Source organism: Echinops telfairi, unplaced genomic scaffold, assembly GCF_000313985.2.
Source record: "Echinops telfairi isolate 266 unplaced genomic scaffold, ASM31398v2 ScPeMD7_4;HRSCAF=17, whole genome shotgun sequence".
Taxonomy (NCBI): Eukaryota; Metazoa; Chordata; class Mammalia; order Afrosoricida; family Tenrecidae; genus Echinops; species Echinops telfairi.
The window spans coordinates 15,493,477-15,516,522 of NW_022103900.1; the positions used below are offsets into that span (position 1 = coordinate 15,493,477).

General features: G+C 43.7%; 1 protein-coding gene across 1 annotated transcript in view; it reads left to right on the forward strand.

Annotated features, from left to right (window-relative positions):
* PLA2R1 (phospholipase A2 receptor 1) overlaps window positions 1–23,046 on the forward strand; it is a 102,612-nt gene that overhangs the window by 58,077 nt on the left and 21,489 nt on the right. The window contains exons 10-18 of the mRNA XM_045298107.1: window positions 5,521–5,723; window positions 7,372–7,517; window positions 10,424–10,508; window positions 12,952–13,084; window positions 13,824–13,859; window positions 14,740–14,897; window positions 18,574–18,638; window positions 18,914–19,017; window positions 21,180–21,319. Coding sequence (XP_045154042.1) covers window positions 5,521–5,723; window positions 7,372–7,517; window positions 10,424–10,508; window positions 12,952–13,084; window positions 13,824–13,859; window positions 14,740–14,897; window positions 18,574–18,638; window positions 18,914–19,017; window positions 21,180–21,319 — 1,070 coding nt within the window. The remainder of the gene's footprint in view (window positions 1–5,520; window positions 5,724–7,371; window positions 7,518–10,423; window positions 10,509–12,951; window positions 13,085–13,823; window positions 13,860–14,739; window positions 14,898–18,573; window positions 18,639–18,913; window positions 19,018–21,179; window positions 21,320–23,046) is intronic.

The following is a 23,046-nucleotide window of genomic DNA, read 5'->3' on the forward strand; positions in this document are numbered from 1 at the left end:
AGAGCAAAACCAAGCAAAGGACTCATAAATCTACTGGTGCTTTTATTGTCTGTTTGAATCAGGACACAAGTAAGGATCCACGAGCTTGTCGCTGGATCTCAGAACATCTGTGCTAATACCTAGGCTATCCCCTCACCCCTCATGACCCTGCTTCCCTACTTTCTCTCGACATGCACTTATTGATGTAAATGAAGAGTTTGTCCTGTGTGTCTCCTACCGTCTGCGCCCTAATGATTTTATCCTCTTCATGTTGTTTAACATGTTGCTCTGTATATTTGACATTTTAACTATTTTAAGGTTAGAATTAGAAGTCTCATATAATTCTGATTTAATTTTTGTTCTTTGGAGACGTAGTTCATAGATAGGGCTGGTTTTAACCCATAGACACACAGGATCCGGTGTCCCCTCTTTTTGTCATGTTAGCAGCCACCGATGATGAATGCTTAGACTCATCGATTCAGTAGGACTCTGTCCTGTGTAAATTGGCATATTTCTGTAGACAGGGAATCACCCTCAATCAAGTGTTTGGGGTGTCCTATGGGACAGTTTTTATAGGAATAGCACAGTAGTTATGCATCCTTGCTTCTAGGCATCCTGTTCTTCCTTCAAGGAAGATAGACGAGGTACTTTCAGTAGTCTTCGTCAACATTATAAAATTCAAATGTATCGATTTTTCTGAAGTCTTCCTTATTTGCTGCCCTATTTTCACATACAATGCTTCATTGTATATGAAGCAAATGAAAATACCATGGCTTGGGTCAGGTGCATCTTAGTCTTCAAAGAAAGATCTGTGCTCTTTTATACTTCCAAGAGGTCTTGTGCGGCAGATCTTCCCACCGTAAGGCATCCCTTGATTTTCTTGACTGCTTCTTCCATGAGTGTTGATTATGAGTCAGATGAAGTGAACTTCTTGACAACTTCAGTTTCTTCTCTGTTTATCTTGTCTATTTTCCCACTGTGAGGGCTTTAGTTTGCTTTACGCTGAATGACAATCCACTGGAAGGCTTGCGGGCTTTTCACCAGGAAATGCTTCAAGTGCTGCTTGATTTCTAGCAAGCAAAGCTGTGCCATCTGTATATTTTGTTAATAAGCCTTCCTTCAATCCTGATGCTGTGTGCTTCTCACATTATTAGTCCAGTTTCTCACATTATTGGCTCAGCATAGAGATTGAATAAATATAATAAAATGTTACAGCCCCGACATACATCTTTATATTTTAAACCAGACAATATCCCCTTGTTCAGCTTTCAAATGACTGTTTCTTGGTCTATGTACGATACCCATGAGCACAATTAAGTGTTCCTGATGAATTCCCATTCCTCACAAAACTATCCATAATTTGTGATGATCCACATTGTCAAATGCCTTTGCATAGTCAGGTAAATGCCCTTCTAGCATTCTCTACTTTCAGCCAAGAGTCGTCTGATATCAGAAGTGACATTATTTGTTTCACATCCTCTTCTGAATCCAGCTTGAATTCCTGGCAATTCTTTGTCCATGTACCGCAGCAACCAATGTTGAATTGCTTTCAGCAAAATGTTCCTTGTGTGTGATCTTAGTGATATTATTGGATAATTTCTGCATTCCCTTGGGTCACATTTCTTTGGAATAAACACAGATAGATATCCATCCCTTCCAGTCGATAGGCCATGGACCTGTCTTCTAAAGTTCTTGGCATCAACGAGTGAGCATTGCATCCATTGCTTGAAACATCTCGGTCGGTACCCTGTCCAGTGTAGGCCCTTCTTTTTCACCAGTCTTCAAGTGCAGCTTGGCTTCGCCCAGTACCATTGGTCCGTAATCACATACAGTCCCTTGAAATGACTGAGTGTTCACCAGGTCTTTTTGATGCATTCGCTCTGTGTATTCCCTCTATTCTTTTGATGCTTCTATCTTGTTTGTTCACGTTTCCCCTAGAATCTTTGAATTTTGTAAATCGAGAGCTGAACTATTCCTTCAGCTCTTTCAGCTTGAGAAATGCTGAGTATGTTCTTCCCTTTCGGTGTCTTGACTCCATGCCTTTGCATATGTCTTTGTAACACTTTTGTCTTCTCTCTCTCTCGTCACCTTTTGAACTGTGTTATGTTGAGCTCTTTCACTTCATCATGTCTCCTGTTGGCTTTAACTAGTCTATGTTCCATTGCAAGTTTCAGAGTCTCTTTTGGCATCTATTTTGGTCCTTTCTTTCTTTCTTGTCTTTTTAATGAAATTTTGCTTTTTCATGTACATGATGAGATCCTTGGTGTCATTCACAGCTCATCAAATCTGTTCTTGAAATGGTCTCTGAATTCAGATAGGATATTCTGAAGGTCCCATTTCATTCTCGTTTGACCTATTTTAACATCTTCAGTTTTAACTTAAACTTGCATAGGAGCAATTGCTGGTCTGGTCTGCATTCAGCCACTGGCCTTCCTGTGACTAATTAATGATATTGAGCTTGTCCAGCAACTCTTTCACCAGCATAGTCAGTCAGATTTTCCCCTAGGAATTTCATTCAGTAAAGTCCTTGTCTAGAGTTACCAGTTACATTGTTTAAAAAGGGTATTTGCACTGACTAAACATTGGTCATTCAATCTACTGGTTTGTTTCTGTTACCAAGGCCATCTTTTCCAGCGATTGATCCTTCTTCTTTGTTTCCTGTTTCTGCATTCCAATCACTGGTGATTACCAGTGCATCCTGTTTGCATGTTTGAAAAGAAGAGAGAGAATAGTGAATTAAAATGTGTTCGGTGACTGAAAGTTTCCCCATTGGTTAGAAAACTCCGTCTGAATGTGAGAATCACCAGTCAGATACAAAGGATAATGGTTCTTCTCCACTGGGAAAGTAGTTACCAAATGGGAGAATAATTTTTTCTGGGAGCTGAGAAAAAGGCTTTACTCTTTTCCCACACCCCTACCCTTATTATTTGGTTTCGCACGGATACCCATGATGTAGGAGGATTATCAATTCCATTTCTGTCGCCCGGAGACCAGCCTCCTTTTATTGCACCACTTCCCTGCTTTTTGGGGCCGGGCCTCTGAAATGTGGGTCGAATATCCCATTAAGATAACCACTGTAGAACTCCATTAATGCTCACAGCACTTTTCATCCTCATAGCAGTTTATAAGTGTCTCTTTGTTCACTAATGAAGATGAGTTGAATATCTACAGTGTCTCAAACCAAAGCTATTTAATCACTGTCTGTCGTAAGAAAGTGAGACAAAATGCAAGACCAACAAAAAAAGTATACTAAATTTTTAAATTGCTGATTGGAACATTTAAAAAAATTCTTTGATCAGACAGGCAGAACGCATGCTACATAATTTCACCTTTTCTAATGAAAATACAAACATTCATTCTTCGGTTCCAATCGTCTCTCTCCTCTTTCTTTGAACTTTTCTCTGTTCCTTCGGAGGAAGCTCTTTTATGTCTTCTTCTGCATTCTTGGTTCTTGCTCCCACTCTTTGTTTCCTCTCTCCACAAATGTCTATGAGCTTAAAACAGGCAAAGTATGAAGCATTTGCTTTTTACAAACACCTTTCTCCTCTGCAGTCTTCGAAACTTACCTCAAACATCACCTCCTGCCAATCTTTCAGCCATCCCCAGGCAGACGTCATCACCCCTGCTGAATCCTCCCCACGCAACATTGACTACACCTGCACCGAAGCCCTGGAACCCCAAACCAACTCACTGCCATCGAGTCAGTGCTGATGCTGAGAGGCCCCTGTGGGTTTCTGCGCCTGTAACTGTTTACAGAACGCCACTCTGTGGACAGAGCCCAGTCTTCTTCCTAGAGCTGCTGGGGATTTCAAGCCGCCAACCATGCAGACCTCAGGCCAACGCTGACCCACTCCATCAGCAGGATTCGTCTGCTTATTGCCAAGCATTGTCTGTGACTCCCTAAAGCGGGAGCTGTTTTTCGTCTGATTTGTGAGCATTCGTTTGTCCTTCTACCTCTCGCGGTTAACTTACAGCCTAACCTGGCACGGTGTAGATGCAGTTTTGTGGTTGCTAAATATTGATGGTTTCATTTATGGAGTGGCCATGCTAAAGCCAAGAAAAAAGCAACTCATTCTTTATTCAGGTTTGTCACCCTAGTGGCATAGAGGTTATGTGTTGGGCTGCTAACCGCAAGGACAACAGTTCAAAACTACCAACAGCTCCAAGGGAGAAAGATAGGGCTTTCTACTCCGGTTCTCTACTTCTTGGAAACCCACTGGGACAGTTCTGCCCTGTCCTATAGGGTCGTTATGAGTAGGCATCGACTTGGCGGCAATGAGTTTTTGTTTCGTTTTTGTTGTTTTCCACTTTTCTTCATTGAAATTGTGTCTTTTTAAAATGTTTTATGAGTTTTATAGATTTTGCCGGCAATCTTTAAGATCTAAGTTCAACTTGGAATTGTTTCAGTGGGAAAACATGTCTTCTGTTCCAAAATGTTGTTCAAATATAAAATAACATGAAATAATAAAGTGGATTCTCCCCCACTAGATAGTCTATCGCTTTTCACAGTCTTTCACACTAACTGTGAATGTGAGGAGAAACATCTCTACACTTCTACTCTTCTCTGTAAAGGCCTCTTTCATTCATTCTCTCTCTTTCCTCTGATTTCTGCCCCTGATCTTTATCCCTGCATGATCACAGCCATTAGAAGAGTTTACATCTTGATTTTCTGATGTGTTCCCTGCAGACTCCATTATTTATGTCAGTGATTCCCCCGTTGAATTTGGTTCTCAGAGCAGCCTCTCTGCTATCTTCATTATTGCTTCCCACAATGGGTTTCAAAGCCCAGCATACACAGTGAAACCGAACCCAACCAAACCCACTGTCTTAAGTCAATTCTGACCCATAGTGTCCTCACGGAACAGAGTAGAATGCCCTTCTGGGTTTCCCAGGCTCTAAATCTGTACATGAGCAGACAGCCTCATCTTTCTCCCTGGGAAAGACTGATGGATTATATGACCCACTAGGCCTCCAAGCTCCCTGGCATACAGGATAGGTGCTCAGTAAACAGTGAGTCCAGTTCTTAAAACTTAAAAAGTGCAATGACTCGGAGTAGAAGAATGCTGGCATTTGATGAGATATAGAGTATATTTCTGTTCCAAGTAGGAACAATTTCTAGTCGCCTGTGAATGTTAACTGAGCTCAGAGCAGGAGCTCCCATGGCGTAGTGGGATACACATTGAGCTGCTATCTGCAAGATCATTCGGAAGATGAGGGCGCCAGCTCACGTAAAGATGGAGAGCCTTGGGAACCCAAAGGGTTGGTTCTACTGGGTTCCGCAGGTGGGCTGTGAGTTAGAATAGACTGGTTGGCAGGGAGTAGGCAGGGTTTTGATTTGACAGGCAGACAGTGCCCACATTTCAGGTTGGATAAAATCAGGTCATAGCAGTCAGATGTTTCCAAATAAAGCATGTGTTTCATCTTTATGGTCTTATCTGGGGGCTTCCTTATGTTTCAGTTATTCAGCACTCTGAAGCGTTGCCTTCCGGGCGTGAAACAGTTGCGTCACCTGGTACTGAAAGTGCTTCTTTTCGCTTCTAGGCTACAGTGGCGGCTGTGTTGTCATGCGAGGCCGGAGCCCCCCTGGTCGCTGGGAAGTAAAGGACTGCAAACACTTCAAGGCAATGTCCCTCTGCAAGCAGCCAGTTGAATCTCGGGACAAAAATGAGCATGAGGAGAGTTGGCCCTTCCACCCCTGCTATCTGGGCTGGGAGTCCGAGCCTGGGCTGGCCAGTTGCTTCAAGGTGATGATGCCAAGATTGTATGGGCATTCTCAGCAGAACCGGCGTCCTTTAAATGGGATCCGGGTGTCCCAACCCCCTTTATTCCAGCACAGAGAACAGTGCTTGGCCCACAGCAGGTGTTTAATCCACATTTGTTAGTTGTCACTCTTCGTTCAGGTATTCTCACAACTAATTTTTACTCCAAAAAGTGACCTATCCCCCATGTTATTGAAGGCCTGCTCACAAGAACTGATTGCTAGGCCAAGTCAACCTGCCCTCATTGCCAAACATACACCAAAATGCACGAGGTGGGCATGCACTGGGTGCTAAAACGGTGTCGTTCCATATGGTTTGTAAACCAGTCCAGAAGGTCCGTGTTATAGAGCAATGCCATTCTGTGGCTAAAGGCAGATTTGCAGTCTTGTCTACCATTTGAAGGTCAAACAAATCCATGGACAGTTTATTTACACACACACACACACACACACACACACGGAGGACTAGTGGTGCAATGGTTAGAACTCAGCCGCTAACCAGAAGGTTGTCAGTTCTTCAAATGCACTCAGCAGCTCAGGGAAAGATCTGGCTTTCAGCAAGATTCTAGATTAGAAAACCCTGTGGCTCAGTCCTCTGCTGTCTCCAGGGGTCACTGTGAGTTGCAATCCACTTGATGGCCTCAAGTAAGTCAGCTGGCTCGCTCTCTCTCCCGCCCCCCCCCCCCCCCCCCCGCCCCCCCCCCACGTCCCCACCTCTCCCTCTGTGTGTATGTACACACACATCTGAATCTTCCACGAAGAAGTGTTTATTTGCAAATTATCTTCAGAATCCTAGTTGTAAATCAATTCCTATAATCTTGCCAGAGTCCATTGTTCTGGAAATATAATCACTTCCTGTTTGGAGGTTTTGTCTTGGTCCCTTTTGCAACTAGAGATTCCCCAACGCCTGGGAGAAATTCCTTTGCTGGGTGGGGTGGGGGGCACTTTTCCCCATCTCCCGGTGTTGCAGGGGCTGCCTGACCGAGGGCCACCTCAGGAAGTGCATGGCAGACACGCAAAGCAATCTAAGTGTGCCCAGGCGAATCCAACACCAAGTCCACAGAAAAATGACCCCAGCAGTGGCCTCCCCGGGCAATAACTTAAGCCTGCAGCATGGGTAAACTGAGGCCTGTGAAACTGAGGTGGGTTACTGAAGATCATGTCTGTGGGACAGACTTGACATAAATCGCTGGTCTTGGGAGACCCACTCCAGGGCTTTCCCTCCTACATCAGCCGTACACGTCAACAAAGGAATTGTTTGATGGGCATGGGTAGTGGGATTTATGAGTTCTGACACATAATTTAGAAGACGGAAGGCTCTGCTGTGGTCCACAGGGTTCAGGAAGCTATTCGTCTGCTCTCAGCCAATCAAAGCCCAGGAAGCCTGGCCACAGAATACCTGTGTGGCATCTGAGGCTCAGGCTTGCTGTCCAGCAGTTAAAAATGAGTATGCTGAGGGTCTTCAGGCCCTCAACCCTGTTTTTCATAAAGCCCCAAACAGGCACTGTCTTCAACTGACTTCACGCTCCAGGGAGGACAGCTGAGAAGCAGAAGGGAGGATTGCGGTTCAGGTGAACCGGTGGTGTCTGCCGGTTCTCCTGTGGCAGTGTGAAGTCTTTTCCATTTCTCTGCAGGTATTTCATAGTGAAAAGGTCCTGATGAAAAGAACGTGGAGAGAAGCAGAAACATTTTGTGAAGAATTTGGAGCTCACCTTGCAAGCTTTGGCCACATCGAGGAAGAGAATTTTGTGAACGAGCTCTTACATTCAAAGTTTAATAGGTAAACTTCTTACTATTGAAAGACCGTTGAAAGTAGTCAACGTGGTCGTCTCTTGGCTAGGACTTCCTAGGAATGGGGATGCCAAATACTGGTTGAAAATCCTAAGTATTTGTTTGCAGCTGAAAACCGACTAGCCACTAATTCTGAAAGGGAAAAAAATATACAGATAGTTATATAGTTATAGGTTCTCATTTTTTTAAATAACAAAGAACACAGTGGCAATTGTTTTTGATATTTCAGATCTTTTCAGTGTGCCTTAAAGCATATTTGCCGAAGTTCTCTGCCAACCTTAGCAATTATCCAGCACAGTGGTTGCCAGCCTGTCGACTGAGGTTTCCTTGAATCTCAAGAGCAGGAGGGGTCCACTGGGCCCAGAGCCGGCGGCCGGGTCACCTTCTAGTTAATCTCCAGATAATAGGCTTCTGGGGCAGATTTTGCTCGACAAAAAGTCCTACAGATTAAATTTTAAGAAATCCAACCCAAGCCCTGAGTTTTATCCTTGAGGGGATAGGAGTTCTCTTCTCTGTCTTGCAAGCTTACAGAATCTTTCATGCCATGGAGTTTCAAAAGCAAATCAATTTAAACTGGACGGAAACAAAAAGGTCTTGCGCAGCCTCCCACCCAGTGCCGGGAGGAATTCGTGTCACCACATTCCCGGGGTCATCTATTGGCCACATTATTGCTTCAGCATCCAGAGCCCTCCTGTCTTGGGAGAAGGCTCATTCCATTGTTGGGAGGATTGACTATCTATTAAGCCAGAAGTCTGCTTCTCTCACTTTGGAGCCAGAGCGAGGCAGGTCAAGTGTACTCGATTATCGTACGCTCAAAGACAACCATCTATCATGTCTCTACCTAGTGAATCCCTTCCCCTTGGCCTCTTACTCTAGAATTAGTCTTTTTACCAGCAGACATATTAGGAATATCCTCTCTGGAAAGGACACAAGTAGACAGAGATTTCAAAAGACTTAACAGGCCAAATTCTGCTCCCAGGGAAGTGGTAATCTAAGAAAGGCCTGCCTCTATAATGCCACACTTTTTTTAAAAAATAAAAGCAATTGAAATATCATCATGTATTCATCTCCAAATTATGGGAATCTGGAGTCTTGATTTAGCCACTTGCTTAAACCTGGGGGCAAAACTATTTCTGGAGGAAAATCCAAGCCTGCCCCCTAAGTTTCATTGTAGGACACCCCATACGTGGGTTAAACATCTATTGATGCCTAGCTGGTATGAGCTGGAACCCTAGTCGTGGGCTTTTTTGACAGGCCCACGTATATATGAGGAAGAAACCCTGATGGGGAAGTAGTTCAGTGCTGGGTTACACTCTGAACGATTCACGGTGTGAACTTATCAGCCACTCCGCAAAGCCTTCGAAGCCTGTTGGAACAGTTCAGCTCTGACCTCCAGACCAGTCTCGGTTGGCATCAAACCAATAGCAGGGGTCTGTGTGGTTGCTTGTTCTTAGTGTATCTATGAAGAGCATCAACTTCCATGGAAAATTCTATTCTTTCTGAATTCCATCTTTCCACAAATGTTTGAAGAGCCCTTCAGAAATATGATGTCTAGATCTAGGTATGTACACACGCAAACATACCTGTGTGCGTGAGTTCCTTAAAACTTTATATCTCATTGCCCTCAAGCCGTTGCTGACTCATCGTGAGTCTCAGGACAGGGTGGATCTGCCGCTGTGGGTTTCCAAAACTGTGACTCTCTCTGGGAGTAGAGAGCCCCCTTCCTGCTCCCCCAGAACAGCTAGTGGTTTCGAACTACTGACCATGCAGTTCGCAGCCCAATGCGTAATCCCTCACCACCAGGTTCCTCACACTTAATTTAGGTGATTGGTGAGGGAAGGGGAAAAAAGCCAATTCATCCGGGTATGCAGAAAAGGGGAAAAAAAATAAAGGCAGACCTTGAAATCAGCGAGGGAAGGAATAGAGAAATTTTGGCAACAGATTCAGAATGACTTGGGTTTCCAACCTGTACCATTGATACTATTAATGTGTCTTGCTGCAACCTTGTGAGGTGTGAGGTGCTGTCCCCGCAGGGATGCCCGTACACCAGTGAGATCTCTGGTTTCGTGGCATGGGTTACTTTAAGTTTGACCTTTCAGGCAGAGCACCTCCAATCTCTGACAGCGGTACGTCAGAATGGGCTTGCTCCACCGGGCTAAAGCTTCCACCGGAAGCTTTTAAATCTCAAATTCTTCAAAAGTGTTCTCAGAAAACTGTCTCAGTGAGATGGTTCATCGTACGGCGAGGCTTTGTTGCGTGACTTATTGCGTACTGTGTAGCTTGACATATTTGAATTCTGACTGATAGAAGGGCCGGTGATTCTCCCCACAGCTTCTTGCCACGTCTAAAGCAGCAGTCCCTGCTGGCATTAATCTCTCATGGCTCCCGGCTGATTCACTGAGGAATTTTACTTTGTTAGGGATTTTTACTGTTTAACTTTTAGGAAGCGTGGGTGGCGGCAATTCACTCCTGGAGCAGGCCTGAACATTTAACAAAATAGCATGGAATTAAAGCTATAGCAAGTAGGTCTTTTTTTTTCTAAGAAAGAAGTGTTCCAAAATGTCATAGCAGCTTGCTCTCGCGTTTTCTTGCCCCGATTAAACAGGGACTGTCACTCCTAGTGAGAGGCCAATTGGTTTCCGCTATGGGCTGGTTTTCCCATAAGCACATGACGCAAACCCAGAGAAATAGCCTGTGAGGCCCAAATCACGCACCGGTTTATTTCCTATCACCAGGTGTTGCACACAGGAAATGTGGAACAGATGTCAACTCGGTCACTCACCCCAGTACCATCCACTGTTCCCTCTGTACTTCGACCTTTTCGAGGGTTCTTGAGTCTTTTGCAGTGTTGTGGAGTCAGTGGGGGAAACAGAGCTTTGTTTCTTTCCTCCGCAGGACAGAAGAAAGACAGTTCTGGATTGGATTGAATAAAAGAAACACCCTGAATGCTGGCTCTTGGGAGTGGTCTGACGGAACTCCTGTGAGTCCTTCCTAACGAGAGACTAAGAGATGAGCTCCAAAGAGCTGGCCCTGAAGCCACTTGGAGATGCCCCCCCACCCCAGTGGAGTGCTGTGGAGGAGCACCCATAAAACCCACAGCCACGGAGTCGACTCCGGCTACTGGCGGCCCCTGTGGGTTGGGGGAGAACTGGGCCCCAGAGAGGTTTTCAAGGACCGCTTTGGTTAGAAGTACCCGGTTACCCCAAAAATAAGACAGTGTCTTATAATAATTTTTGCTCCCAAAGATGCACTAGGTCTTATTTTCAGGGGCTATCTTATTTTTCCATGAAAAAGAATATGGTACACATTTATTGTTGACCAAAAAAAAAGGAAATTTATTACCTGTATATGGTACGGTAGTAATTATCATCACAAACCAAGGGGGCCTTATTTTCAGGGGGTGTCAGATTTCAGCAAGAGGCAAAACTGTAAGTAGGTCTTATTTTCGGGGATGTCTTACTTTCGGGGAAACATGGTAGATCCTCAGGGCCTTGTTGAAACCAGGAGTTAATTCAGCAAGGTCTTGGGAAGCCTTTACCCACCAGACAGTTCTGAGGTGAGTGATAGAATCTTGACCCCAAAACAAATCCAAATCACTGTAAAGCCCCCAAACCAGGCAGAGCAGGGACGAGTCTTTAAACTCATCCCTCGTGGCTTCCTTTGTTTGTCTAGCCTCAAAGGAAACCTGGGTGTCGCCCTTAGAAACACAGGCTCCTTTTCAGCCACAGAAAGTCCGGGAGGAAAAAAGGCTGGCTTTTCATCGGGCCTCATACTTACCAAACCTCTCTGCGAAGGGGAGAGAGAACTTTTTTTTTTAATTTGCCATGAGGCCTTCTCATGGGTTTCCTCAAGATTACCGGGAAAACAAAGTGTCTGTCCGACAGCACAGGCGAAATCAAGCCCTGCTGTTTCAGCTGGGAAGCAGGGAGACGTGACAGCTGTCAGGTGCTGAGCCCTCTGGGTCCCCAGTGCGGCCCACCAGCTCCTCTGCATCGTGCCCGCTCATCTTCAGGAGGGTGCCCCCGTCCAGTGGGGTATAAGAGGATTATAAATGGCTTGCCGAAAATAGCATGCGGGAGAGACGGCATTTGCCTGATTCTAAGACCACAATGGTGTTACGTCTCCCGGTGGGCAAAATAGCAGCCCCAGCCAAGGTGTGAAATAGATGAAGAGCAGTCAAGAGAAGCGATCTTTAGACCAGCTGCATGCTCACATTTGTGGTTAAGAAGGGTGATTTTTGGGGGGTTGGGGTGGGGTGGAAGGAGGAAGGCTCTCCTGCCTATAAGGGAAGTGAAAACAATGATAATGGCATGTTAATCTTAAAATCTATAGGGTCACCATAAGTCAGGATCGACTCCCTGGCAGTGAGTGAGAACTTAAAAGAGGGTGTTTTGTTTTGTTTTGTTTGTGTTGGCTTAGGTATTCAAGCCCATTCCTGCTTCTTTGTAAAGGGTCTCAGAAATCTCAGGGTGGTAAGATATCTTAGAGCTCACCCAGGCCCAGCTGCCTCTGTTACTAATAGGGAAACTGAGGCCCAGAGTACAGAAGCAGCACAGCAGGTTGGCCTGCCAGGACATGGCACAGTTGAGGTTACATCTGTATGACACTTGGGAAATGACATGTGGCAAGAGAAGTTGATAACACCTCTGTTGGTGTTAGTTAGACGTGCTAATAGGAGACTAGTAGGCACATGGGTTCGTGATCATGAAAATCAAACCACGAACAGAATTCCTCGCCACCTCCAGGGAAACAAAATGCATGGGCACTCACGGCGTTCTCTGAATCAGAGGTCATCTCTGTTTCACTTAGGTGCACTGTTAACTGATCGTATCCATGCCTGAGAAGCATAAGTAGTTTTGAAATGTCCTCTGTTTTACAAATGTTTACCCTCATGTTAGTGGTTGACAGCCAGTCAGTTGCTATGTGATCACTGATGTCCAGTGTTGCTTTCCATCCTAAAGCTAGCTGTAGAGCGGGCTTTTACATTAGAGACTGAAAAGCCAATGCTCATGCAAAGACTCTGCTTCCCAGTTGGCTCCTGCCAGGTCTGACGCATCGCTGAGCCTCGGAGAAATTTTTCCAGCACCCAGGTCTAGACTAATCCTGCCACTTAGAAAATAGCACAAGATTGAAATGATGTTCATTTAACCTACTCCTTCAACAGAATTGAGCAGAGGGTCTATTTTTAAGAAAAAAGAACATCAAAGGTGGATTAGCATGCCCTTCATAAAAGTGGAAGAACTTTGAAATAGAATCGTACGTACGCATTCTGATGTCCCCTCCCCGGAACTGTAGAAATGTGGTGGGTGTTGCATGGTCAGCGGTCCTCTACTGATGAGTTCTATAAAACGAAACTTTCTTGATCTTTTGAAACTCTCTGTGGGGATCCATCCTTAAGGAGTAATGAACTTCATCTGCTGCAGGTTGTTTCTTCATTTTTAGACAATACTTATTTTGGAGAAGATGCAAGAAACTGCGCTGTGTACAAGGCAAACAAAACGCTGCTGCCCTTGCACTGTGCTTCCAAACGGGAATGGATATGCAAAATTCCAAGAGGTGAGAGGTCTTCCCCACGTGCACGCTTTCTAATGCTCTGCGGAGCTGTCTGCAGCAAAGATTTGCAGAGGTCTACAGCTTATGTACCCTGACCCAGAGGAGCCCCATCCACATATGGGGGTGGGGAGGGGGTGATAAACAGACAAGTATATGTAACAAAGCACCTGCCACTTCAGTGTTCTCCGCATAGACACTCTAGTCCCAATAATCACGTGCACCATGTTGTTCATCCGTCATCCTGATCTGCTCCCAATGTTTTCATCATCCTGAATGGAAGCTCACTGTCTCTCCGCATCAAGTCCTCTCTCCCGCCCACCGCTTCGTCCACTGACTCTTTTAGAACAGAATGTATCTAGGGAAATGAACTAAAGAAACGCCAATGAGGTATGCTCAAGTATTTACCAGGGAACGCGGGTGTTCTGTCGATTTCGCAGAATATCTCATTCTGAAAGTACAGTCGGAAAGAAATGCCCACTTGATCTTAAAAGCAAACAGAATGACTTCTAAAAATAATGAGTAGATTCAAATGCCTAGCACCGTGTCTGACACATAGTAGGCCCTCAAAAAAGTATTCATTTCCTTCCTTCTCTTGAAGCCTCCTAAAGTATCAAAATTACCCAGGTAGTCCAAGCATCACCAAGTTTCTATTTTTAGAACTTCTTAAAAAGTAAAGTACAAAAGGTTGTGTTATTCCATCAGAGATCGTGTCTCAGGCCAGGGGCTTGCTCTCTCTTTGCAGATGTGAAACCCAAGGTTCCACAGTGGTACAGGCACGGTAAGAAAGAATCCGGGGCCACTCCTACATGTCCGTATGTATTATTTACATAACATTACTGTATTGTTAAAGTCCTCCAGCTGAGCCTGTCTTATGTGACTCCAGAGCTAATTGATTCAAATTAATAATACATAAGTCAATTAATGAAATTAAATATGATTAAGGAAAGCTTAACTCCATTATCATGAAGCATGTTTGTGAAGTATGGATCTACTCTTGACCTTTGAACACCAGAGGAGCTTTTATGTATGCGACAGACCAAGGGAACTAACCCAGGGGAAGCAAAAAACCAAAAAAAAAAAACCAAGGGGAAAACTCAAAAAGTTCCTGGGGAAAATTCCATTCTCTTTTCATTGCACTTTTCATCAAACTTTCAGAAGCATGTGTGTGTGTATCCATGGTAGTACATTGGTTATAGCACTTGCCAGCTAACCAAAAGGTTGACAGTTCAAATCCACCATCCATTCTGTAGTAGCCTGTTTCCATAAAGATTTACATCCTTGGAAACCCTGTGGAGCAATTCTATTCAGTCCTAGAGGATTGCTTTGAATCAGGATACAATCAGCAACAGTGGGCTTATATGAGGGGGCTTCAAAACACTGGAATTAAAAGATCATGATGTTTTCAATCCCCCTCCTATGTGGGTGTATGTATATATATATCTATAGTATATGTCTGTGTGGATACTGAGCCCACATTTACAATTGTATCGCTCAGCATTTTAAAAATGTGTGTGTGCACATACCGAAACACATATCTACATTTTTTTCATGTCAAGTGATCCAATTACAAATACAAGGCCAGTATCAGCATCGTTCTCTCCAGGCCCTGTCTTTCTCAGTGGTTTTTGCATCGCTCACACTGCTTTCTCTCCTTGCAGACGAACCCTGGCTCTTTCATCAGGACACCGAGTACCTTTTCCATCCCTACGCCTCAGAATGGGCCTCCTTTGAGTTCGTCTGTGGCTGGCTACGCGGTGACCTGCTCACAGTTCACTCTGCACAGGAGCAAGCATTTATCCACAGCAGAATTAAAGCGGTACCATGACCCACACAACTGTAGAGCTTAGCTCTGACTTCTGTGTGGGATGAGTTGTAACATCTGACTCGAGACCTTTATTTAAGTTTCATTTACAATCAGAGCTTGGTGGGATATGTTTTTCTTCCGATAACAGAGAGATTAGGAAAGAATCGTGGAAGCCCTTCTTCCGTAGTCTCTGTGATAGGAAGGTTTATTGTGTGCGTTGAGCATCTCACTTCTCTTCGTTCTGTATTAGCAGCAGTGGTAAGTAGTCTTATTGGTCTTGCAAGGTGTGTTTGACTGCTCGTCAAACCTATTTCCTGAGAGCCTTCTCTTCCAGGCACAGGCACGCAATCGGTGAATAAAACAGATCAAAATTCTTACCCTCGTGGAGCTCATTTAGAGTCTAGGGTGGAGTCCGGGGAAGGAATGATAACCAATCTAAGAAAATAGAATAACCTTGCTGTTTTAGAAGCAAATAATGGGTAAATGCCACAGGCAGAAATATGATGGAGGGCCAGGAATACCTGGGGAGTTGCATGAAAGCTTTAAAGTTCCACTTTTTATTTACAAAAACACAATATTTTTAAGTTTGTAAAGATTCAATATACAGGAAATTGGTACGGGATTTGTTCCCTCTCTTTCCATGAAAGATTTTAAAAGTTAATTAAAGAACTAGGCTAATTAGAAAATAGAAGGCATGGGCAGCACTGGGTTGGGATGTTTTCTTGATGTGCACTTACCCTTTATATAAAACTCTCTCTTATTAAAAAAAGAAAGAAAGAAAATAGAAGGCACAACCTGCCACATAATGGAAGAGATGGCCAAGGAATAGCACTCATAGACGTTTTGGGAGTCTTGGGTATGCGCCAGGCACTACGGTATTTGTTCAGGACAGAGACGTGCATGTGATGCAGTCTCTTCTCCAACGCTCAGAACAGAGCTGGGGACAGTGTACTAAGTAGAAGGGGGAAAGTGTGGACAAGGTACCAGAAAGGAGTTCACGGAAGTAACACCTCACTCTCAGCTTCCTCTAGGAAACAGGAAAGATGTTTCCTTTTTCTGTAATTTGATCATCTTTCATGATGTCCGGGACTTCTTTCCAGCTCCATCATCTTTTAATATGTTTGCAAGTTGACCGTGAACATGAAGCTCTGTATGAAGCACACTAAGCTTCTAAAGAGTAAGGTCTTCCCACGCTGCCCTTGGGGCTTTGCCAGGCTGCAATTCTGTTCAGTACACGCACCACCTGAGAGGCTCGGCAGGTGAGGACCACTGCTTATTATGATAGAAAAGTGGAGAAGCAGAAGTGGGCATTGACAACCTCAGTCCCACAGAGACTGAGCAGTCTGCCAACCATTCGTACCAAGCTCTTCCCTCTGTGGGCTTGCGTTCTATTTGCCACGCCCCCTCTCCTGCAAACAGAACACTCCACCCAACACAGTAACACTAAATATCAACAAATGGCCTTTCCTGATGTCAGGAAATGTTTGTTTCTTGACCCAGACACTGACTCCCAGCCCCACAAGAGATCAGGTGGGGATGGTGGTATTTCTGATGACCACTGACCTGCCCTCTGTAAGAAGTCCTTTATGTCAGAAAACCATATTGGTATGGTTCTACACAGGAGATGATATATAATTTGAGCATGCAGACCTAAATACACAGAGGTCTAGAGTGAGAGAAAAATAGAAATGAGATTTAGAGAAGCTATTTTTGAGCCATCCTGATCATTAGATTGGTGCCTAAAATGTCATAGGCCCCAAATTCCTTAGGAGTTGTGTGACATGAATACCCGACTATCACTAGTCACTTGACTAATATTTTTAGACTGTACGGTATTCTTATTTGGAAATCATGATTTGCTATTACTTTACAGATTTTATTTCTCGGTAGTTCAAATCAAAATCTATTCAACTTCCTCCAGGCCTTCATGTTTTAAACCCTTACAATATGCTGCAATGTTTGATGGAAAGATTTAAAAAGATGACGGATTGTTTTTCTTTATATTGTTTAATAGATTAGTCTGCTGGCTGTTACTTGCTGTGTTGCCTTGCTCGTTGGCAGTTGTGTTTCCCATTAACTGCCGGTGTTCCCTGCTGTTTGCATGTAACAAAACATAGTGGCTATTTTTAAGATCCACAACCACATCATGCTTCTTTATAGCAAGGCATATCGAAAAGCCTTCTATTGCTGTGAGTTTATAGCTGAATGAAAATGTAAAGCATCACCCATTTTTCACAGGGGATTTTTCTGCTTTGGTTATCTTTTAGGTTGCCGGGCAGTGTTCTTTTCCATACCACAACAGGTTGTGATATGCCACGTGGAAGATTACCGGCTTATAATTGAGGTGGTAATAAATATACCACTTGAGATGCAGAAGTTATCATTTCTCTTCAGAGGTCCTTAATTGGGGCAGCGAACAATCGGGCCATGCTTCCCACTGTTGTTGCCCATGAGACCTCTTTAGATTGAATGAAATGGTTGTGATTCCCCCACTGAGCTCACGGTCCGTCTCAATAGACCGATTCCAAAGTCTGACAATGGGAATCTAAATTCAGCTTGTAAGAACACGTCCATGAAACAGCACCTCAGGGAGCCAGACTTGCAGTGGCTCCATCATGCATTATTCTAAAATCGCTGACATGGCAGACAGCCACACTGGTTAGGAGCACCAAATACCTGTTTCCAAATTAGAATGTTAGAGAGCTGCTGGGTTCTGTGATGACCTGAAATTCAGGTCAAAAAGATTTATGTCCACATATCGCCCTCCCACCCCCCTGCAAGTCTTTGCAAAACAAATGAGAGGGCAAAGTTAAATATATTATGCATACAAATTAATATGTTTTAGGCATATTAAACTTTAATTTAAATCTCAACCCTCCTCGCACCCCCAGCTCTCACCAAAAGTGTACTGAGTTAGGAGGCTTAGAGAAGTCCTGACTGTCTCTTCCTTTTTTGTAATTAAAAGAGAATTTCAATTCTGTGCATCATAAGCCCAGCATTATAACTATTCTATTGTGTGTGTTTATTTTTTCAGTTTTATACAGTATTACACATATATCCATGTAGTTAATCAGTGTCAAATTAATATGTATAAATAATAATCTACCAGCTGTCTAACACTGAAAATTAGTAATATTCATTTGTTCTAGATTATATTAACTTTAGTGAGGATGTACATATAATTTAGTTAAAACTTTTAGCACTCAGAGTAATGCCTAGAGTTCAAAATCTTCATTCTACTGATATCTTGTTGCCTTGAGTTATTTTTCAAATAGATATGATAGCTTCATTAGACTTTAGGCAAACCACTGTTTTTTTAGTAAATAAAAAGGAATCCATTCTCTTTTACTTTCCCTTCACAATATTACCTTTTAAATTCTTATTGGAGAGTTAGAAATTTTACTTTCAAATACATATGGAAAGTTGTGAGAAAGATATTGCAGGTTGAATGAAACTAAAATTATGTTCAATGTGGATCCCGATTGTCCTTCCTAATGAGAAGGGCGCTATTAGAATAATGAAATTCCAGGTTTGCTCAGGATGCTGGGCTTTCTTATACTCCCTTAGCTAATGGGGTAAAATCCTGAAGAATAGAAAGCTATTAACAGCAGCCCCATTAATCTTAATACTGAAAGGGAGAAGCAAGTAGCCCCAGTGCTAAGGGTTCTCCGTTGCTGATTTTACCTAGCTCTCAAAGCACGGTGTAAACTGGTGGATTGGACTGCGAGCAGAAGGAGCCAATGATGAATTTCGGTATGAACTCCAATTAATTTGCATTTAATTTTGTTTGACGGGTTTTATTTGCAGAATGATTGGACTAAATCTTAGTGATCCATTGATGTAATAGCCTTCAAACATTCTCTTGACCGTATAATTTTTCACTTTCTTCACAAAGACACAAGTATCTTTTTAAAAATGAGTATGTTTTAAAATTGGATAAAATATTCGACTACTACTTCATAGCCCAGAATGGTGTTGGAAGTTGAACCTGAGAATGGGAGACTGGACAGTGTTTCCTTTCCCTACAGCTGGAGAGATGGATCCCCGTTAATATACCAGAATTGGGACCAAGAAAGAGAAAGATATGTGACTAATCAGAGTCGGAGATGTGGCTTCATTTCATCCGTAACAGGTCATTTTATTTCTCTCTTTGGGAGTTTTAAGAAAACGGGTTGTTTCCGGAGTCGTAACGACTCCTTGGAATGAACTCAGCAAGCAAAGCTTGGTTTCTTTCCTTGTCAGCTGACTATGTTCAGTTTCCTCAGTCCTAGGCTTCACTGAGACCATTCTTTGTATTTCATCAAATAGCACCAAAAATAAGCCCATTGAAACTATTTTTTTAAAATATGCTTGAAAAACCCTATACTCTACATAGTTTCACCATGCCCTCCCCTTTCTGTTTATCTGTTCCTAGTGCCTAGATTATAATTGGTCAGAACCTTAACATCAGTGAGATTTACTGCCATGTTTGCATTTAATAAAAATTTGTATTTAACTCAACATTATTTTTTATTTTGTTCCAAATAAAGCAAAAAGAAGGACAAAACCTCATTTGCATCGAGTCCATTCTGGCTCAGAGCAGCCCTGTAGGACAGAGCAAAACTGCCTCGTGGGTCTCTGAGGCTTTAAGTCGTTAAGGAAGCAGAAAGACTCATCTTTCCCTTGGGGTGGCTGGTGGGTTTGAACTACCAACCTCATGGTTAGCAGCCCTCTCTGTTCAATGCTCTTTGCCCTAAAAGAGTCACTGTGTCTCCAAGTTGGATATAGAAGTGCATTTATGTGGAGGACTTTCTTTTTCATTCTGTTTGTCGGGGCACTATTGTTTTGGCTGCATTGTCCACCCTTCAGTTTCTAACTGATCAAAGGTGGACATGCCTGAAGTCTAAGAAGCCTGGGACACAGTGCCCTGGGGTGGAGGCCTCCGCAGAGAAGGCTGGGAAAGGGAAAGGCGTGTGGTTAATCCGCTCACTTTAGCCAGCAGGTGTCACAACAGCCTGCAGAAAGGGTGCTTGGTGTGTCGCGGCACTGGAAATGACATCCAGCCATCATTTCGGCCGTCTTTCCGAAACTGACACCCAAGCCCATTGTTTTAGTCTGCATGCGTCCTTGCCCGTTTGGGGGATGTGTAACCTGAGTACAGAAGAGAAATGCATCTCATAGTAGTTAGTCTGAAAATAAAGCTGTTCTAAAAAACATTTTAATGTACTTTTTTCTGGGAGTCTGCGGACTTCGGAATAGATTTTACTGTGAGTGTGTTTTATTGAAGGGTCAGTGTTGAGAAATACTCCTAAGGAGTCCTTAAACAGACGTTTCTAAATTGCATTTTTGGAAGAAGTGGAAAGTATCATCTGTTGTTTCAGAATCTTCTCCTTACCGGGAAGATGGATATTTTAAAACAGAGTACTATTCCTTTTGCTAACTGAGTCAACTATTCTTAAAACGCTCATCAATTGAATGATTTTTCATGGCAGTATTTACTTAATTAGACTTCTTTTAATGTGTAAAATTTCTACGTTCTTCGAATTAGAATTATTGATTGAGCACGTTGCCCAGTTTAAATGTTCCACGAAGGAATTCTGTGATCTGCGATTGAATCTCGTTCCATCGTTGTTGCGATCATTTGCCATCAAGCTGATTTTAACACCAGTGACCCTCTCTGGCAGAGTGGGACTCTTCCAGAGAGCTCGCTAGGCTGTGATCTGCGCAGGAAGCCACCGGGTCTTTCTTCCCATGGAGCAGATGGCTGTGTGGTTCGATCTGCCAACGTTCCAGTTAGCAACAAAGTGCTGAGCGATTTGCCCCACCCAGGACCCCGCAGTTCCATTTCTAGAGCTTCAAAACATTAGACCAACTGCAGACATCAACGCACTTGACAATGATGCTGGCAAAGAAGACGGACAGTCCCCAGGACTGCCTAACGAACAAACATCTGTCTGGGAAGAAGTACAGCCCGAGTGCTCCTTGGAGGCAAGAATGGCAAGACTTGGTCTTCAGCACTTTTAGACATGGTATCAGCAGAGAACAGTCCCTGGAGGACGTCGTGCTTGGTGAAGTAGCAGGGGAGCAAAACACAGGAAGGGCCTCCAGGAGACAGAGCCACCGCGGGCTCACGCGTGAGAACTATCGCGAGGCTGGTGCCAGCCGTGCAGTGTTCTCAGTGTGTTGCACCCAGGATCGCTATGAGTCAACAGCATCCAATAACAACCGAGGAATTACAAAGCCAGGGATCAATAGAGGATGGCTACAATGAGTCACTGTTGTTGCCTCGCTTTCTCAACTGTGTTTTCTCTCCAGGGCTCTGGAATAGTGAAGAATGTTCCGTTTCTATGCCAAGTATTTGTAAGCGAAAGAAGTTTGGGGTCATAGAGAAAGAGAAAGATACACCAAAACAGCATGGAGGGTGTCCGAAAGGCTGGCTCTATTTTAACTACAAGGTAAATTTGTTTTCAAAATGTTGCTTTTACTCGTCTGAAACGTGAGGAGAGTGGAGGCCAAGGACAGAGGCAGCATGTGGGGTTTTATTTATCCACTCAACAAGCATTGTCTGAGCACCTACTCTTTGCCTCTTGGGATTCTATGTTCTAGTGTTGCAAGAGGTAGGCAATCAGCAAATAACAAGAAAAAATGTATAACACATTTTTTAAAGTTGCCTTTGTACTTTGTGCGTGCTAATTTGGAAAGAGATTTTTTTTTTAAAGTAGAGGTAGCATTCCAAAATAATGAATTGTCTAAAGGACCAGGAATAATCATTATGATGATTATTAGTGTAGTCATAGCTTGCAAGAGATTTGAGGAGTTTTTGATTTAGGGATAATAAGTTTTGTCCGAAAGAGACTCAACACTATTCCGCAGCCTTTGTACATTGTTTTCATTCTTAGTACAAAGCATTCATTCATTACATGTCATGACGTTGTTATTGTATTAGGTGGTGTGTGTGTGTGTGTGTGTGTGTGTGTGTGTGTGTGTGTGTGAGACCTGTTCCAAGTAAGCGGGAACCTCCTGGGTTTTGTATCTCCCTTGCCTAGAGCTGGTGAAGAGTTCCGCCCTCCGTGTGACTTGACCCCATCGGTACCTGACTCGATGTCACTTTTGTTTCTCTCAATCTCCTCCCTTTCCTGACTTCTCTTTTCTCTTTTGAAAGCTTTTCATCGTGATTTGAGTGGAAGTTCCGTGAGAAAATTGGTCGTCCACTCACCAGTTTGTACATGTTTGGCTTCCTGGCGTGGTTTCTGGTGCCCTCCATGGCCCAGCACTCTTGCCATTCTTATTCCTCCTCCTTTCTTCTCCGTGCCCACCTCCCAAGGTTGATAGCAGGACAAATGCTGCCCTTTGGGTTGCCTGTGGTTCCTTATTCTAAGGCTCTATTACTTCCCTGGTGGTGGTGTTCGCTTTCTAGGCCTGTCCGTTGTTTGGCCGTCAGTTGAGCCAGCGGGGTGAATTCAGTTCCAGGACAGAAGAGAGACAAACGGCCAGAGTCTCCAGGAACACACACCAGTCTCCAGGGAATCACTCCAGTCTGATTGTTTTGTTTTTGTTTTTTTCCCTGATTTCGAGTTTCTTTCCACATTTTTCTTCTCCTCAATCCAGGATCCTCCATTGTGATCCCTTCAGAGCAGCCGCAGTGGTAGCTGAGCACCCTCTGGTTCTTCTGGTCTGGGGGGGGTGGCACTGAGGTGTGCGTGACTCATTGGTCCTCTGGACCGATTGCCTCCACGTGTCTTCAATTTTCTTCACTCTTCTTTGCTCCAGAGAGAGACCAACAGTAGCATGTTAGATGGCTAGATTTTAAGACCCCCATCACTATTCACCGAGACGGAATGTGGAGCACTGTCTTTTTAACCATGTTATGCCTCTTGACCTTGATGTACCTCAAACTGCAGCCCCAAACCTCCAAGCCCTCATTCCCTCCAGGTATTTGCCCGTGGTTAAAAAATTCACATACCTTTGTGCCTTGTTTGCTCTTTTGTATATGTACAGCACATACAAATATGTTTATAGAAATACTATCTCCCAAACCTACATATGTTCTTGAGTATAGTCCTTTTGCCTACTCATACCTGATCACCTTGCCTGTTGGCCTACGTATCCACTTCTAGCTTGTTATTTCTGATAATGCAGGATTGGGTGTGTGATAGTATTTATCTGTATGGCTTATGACTCC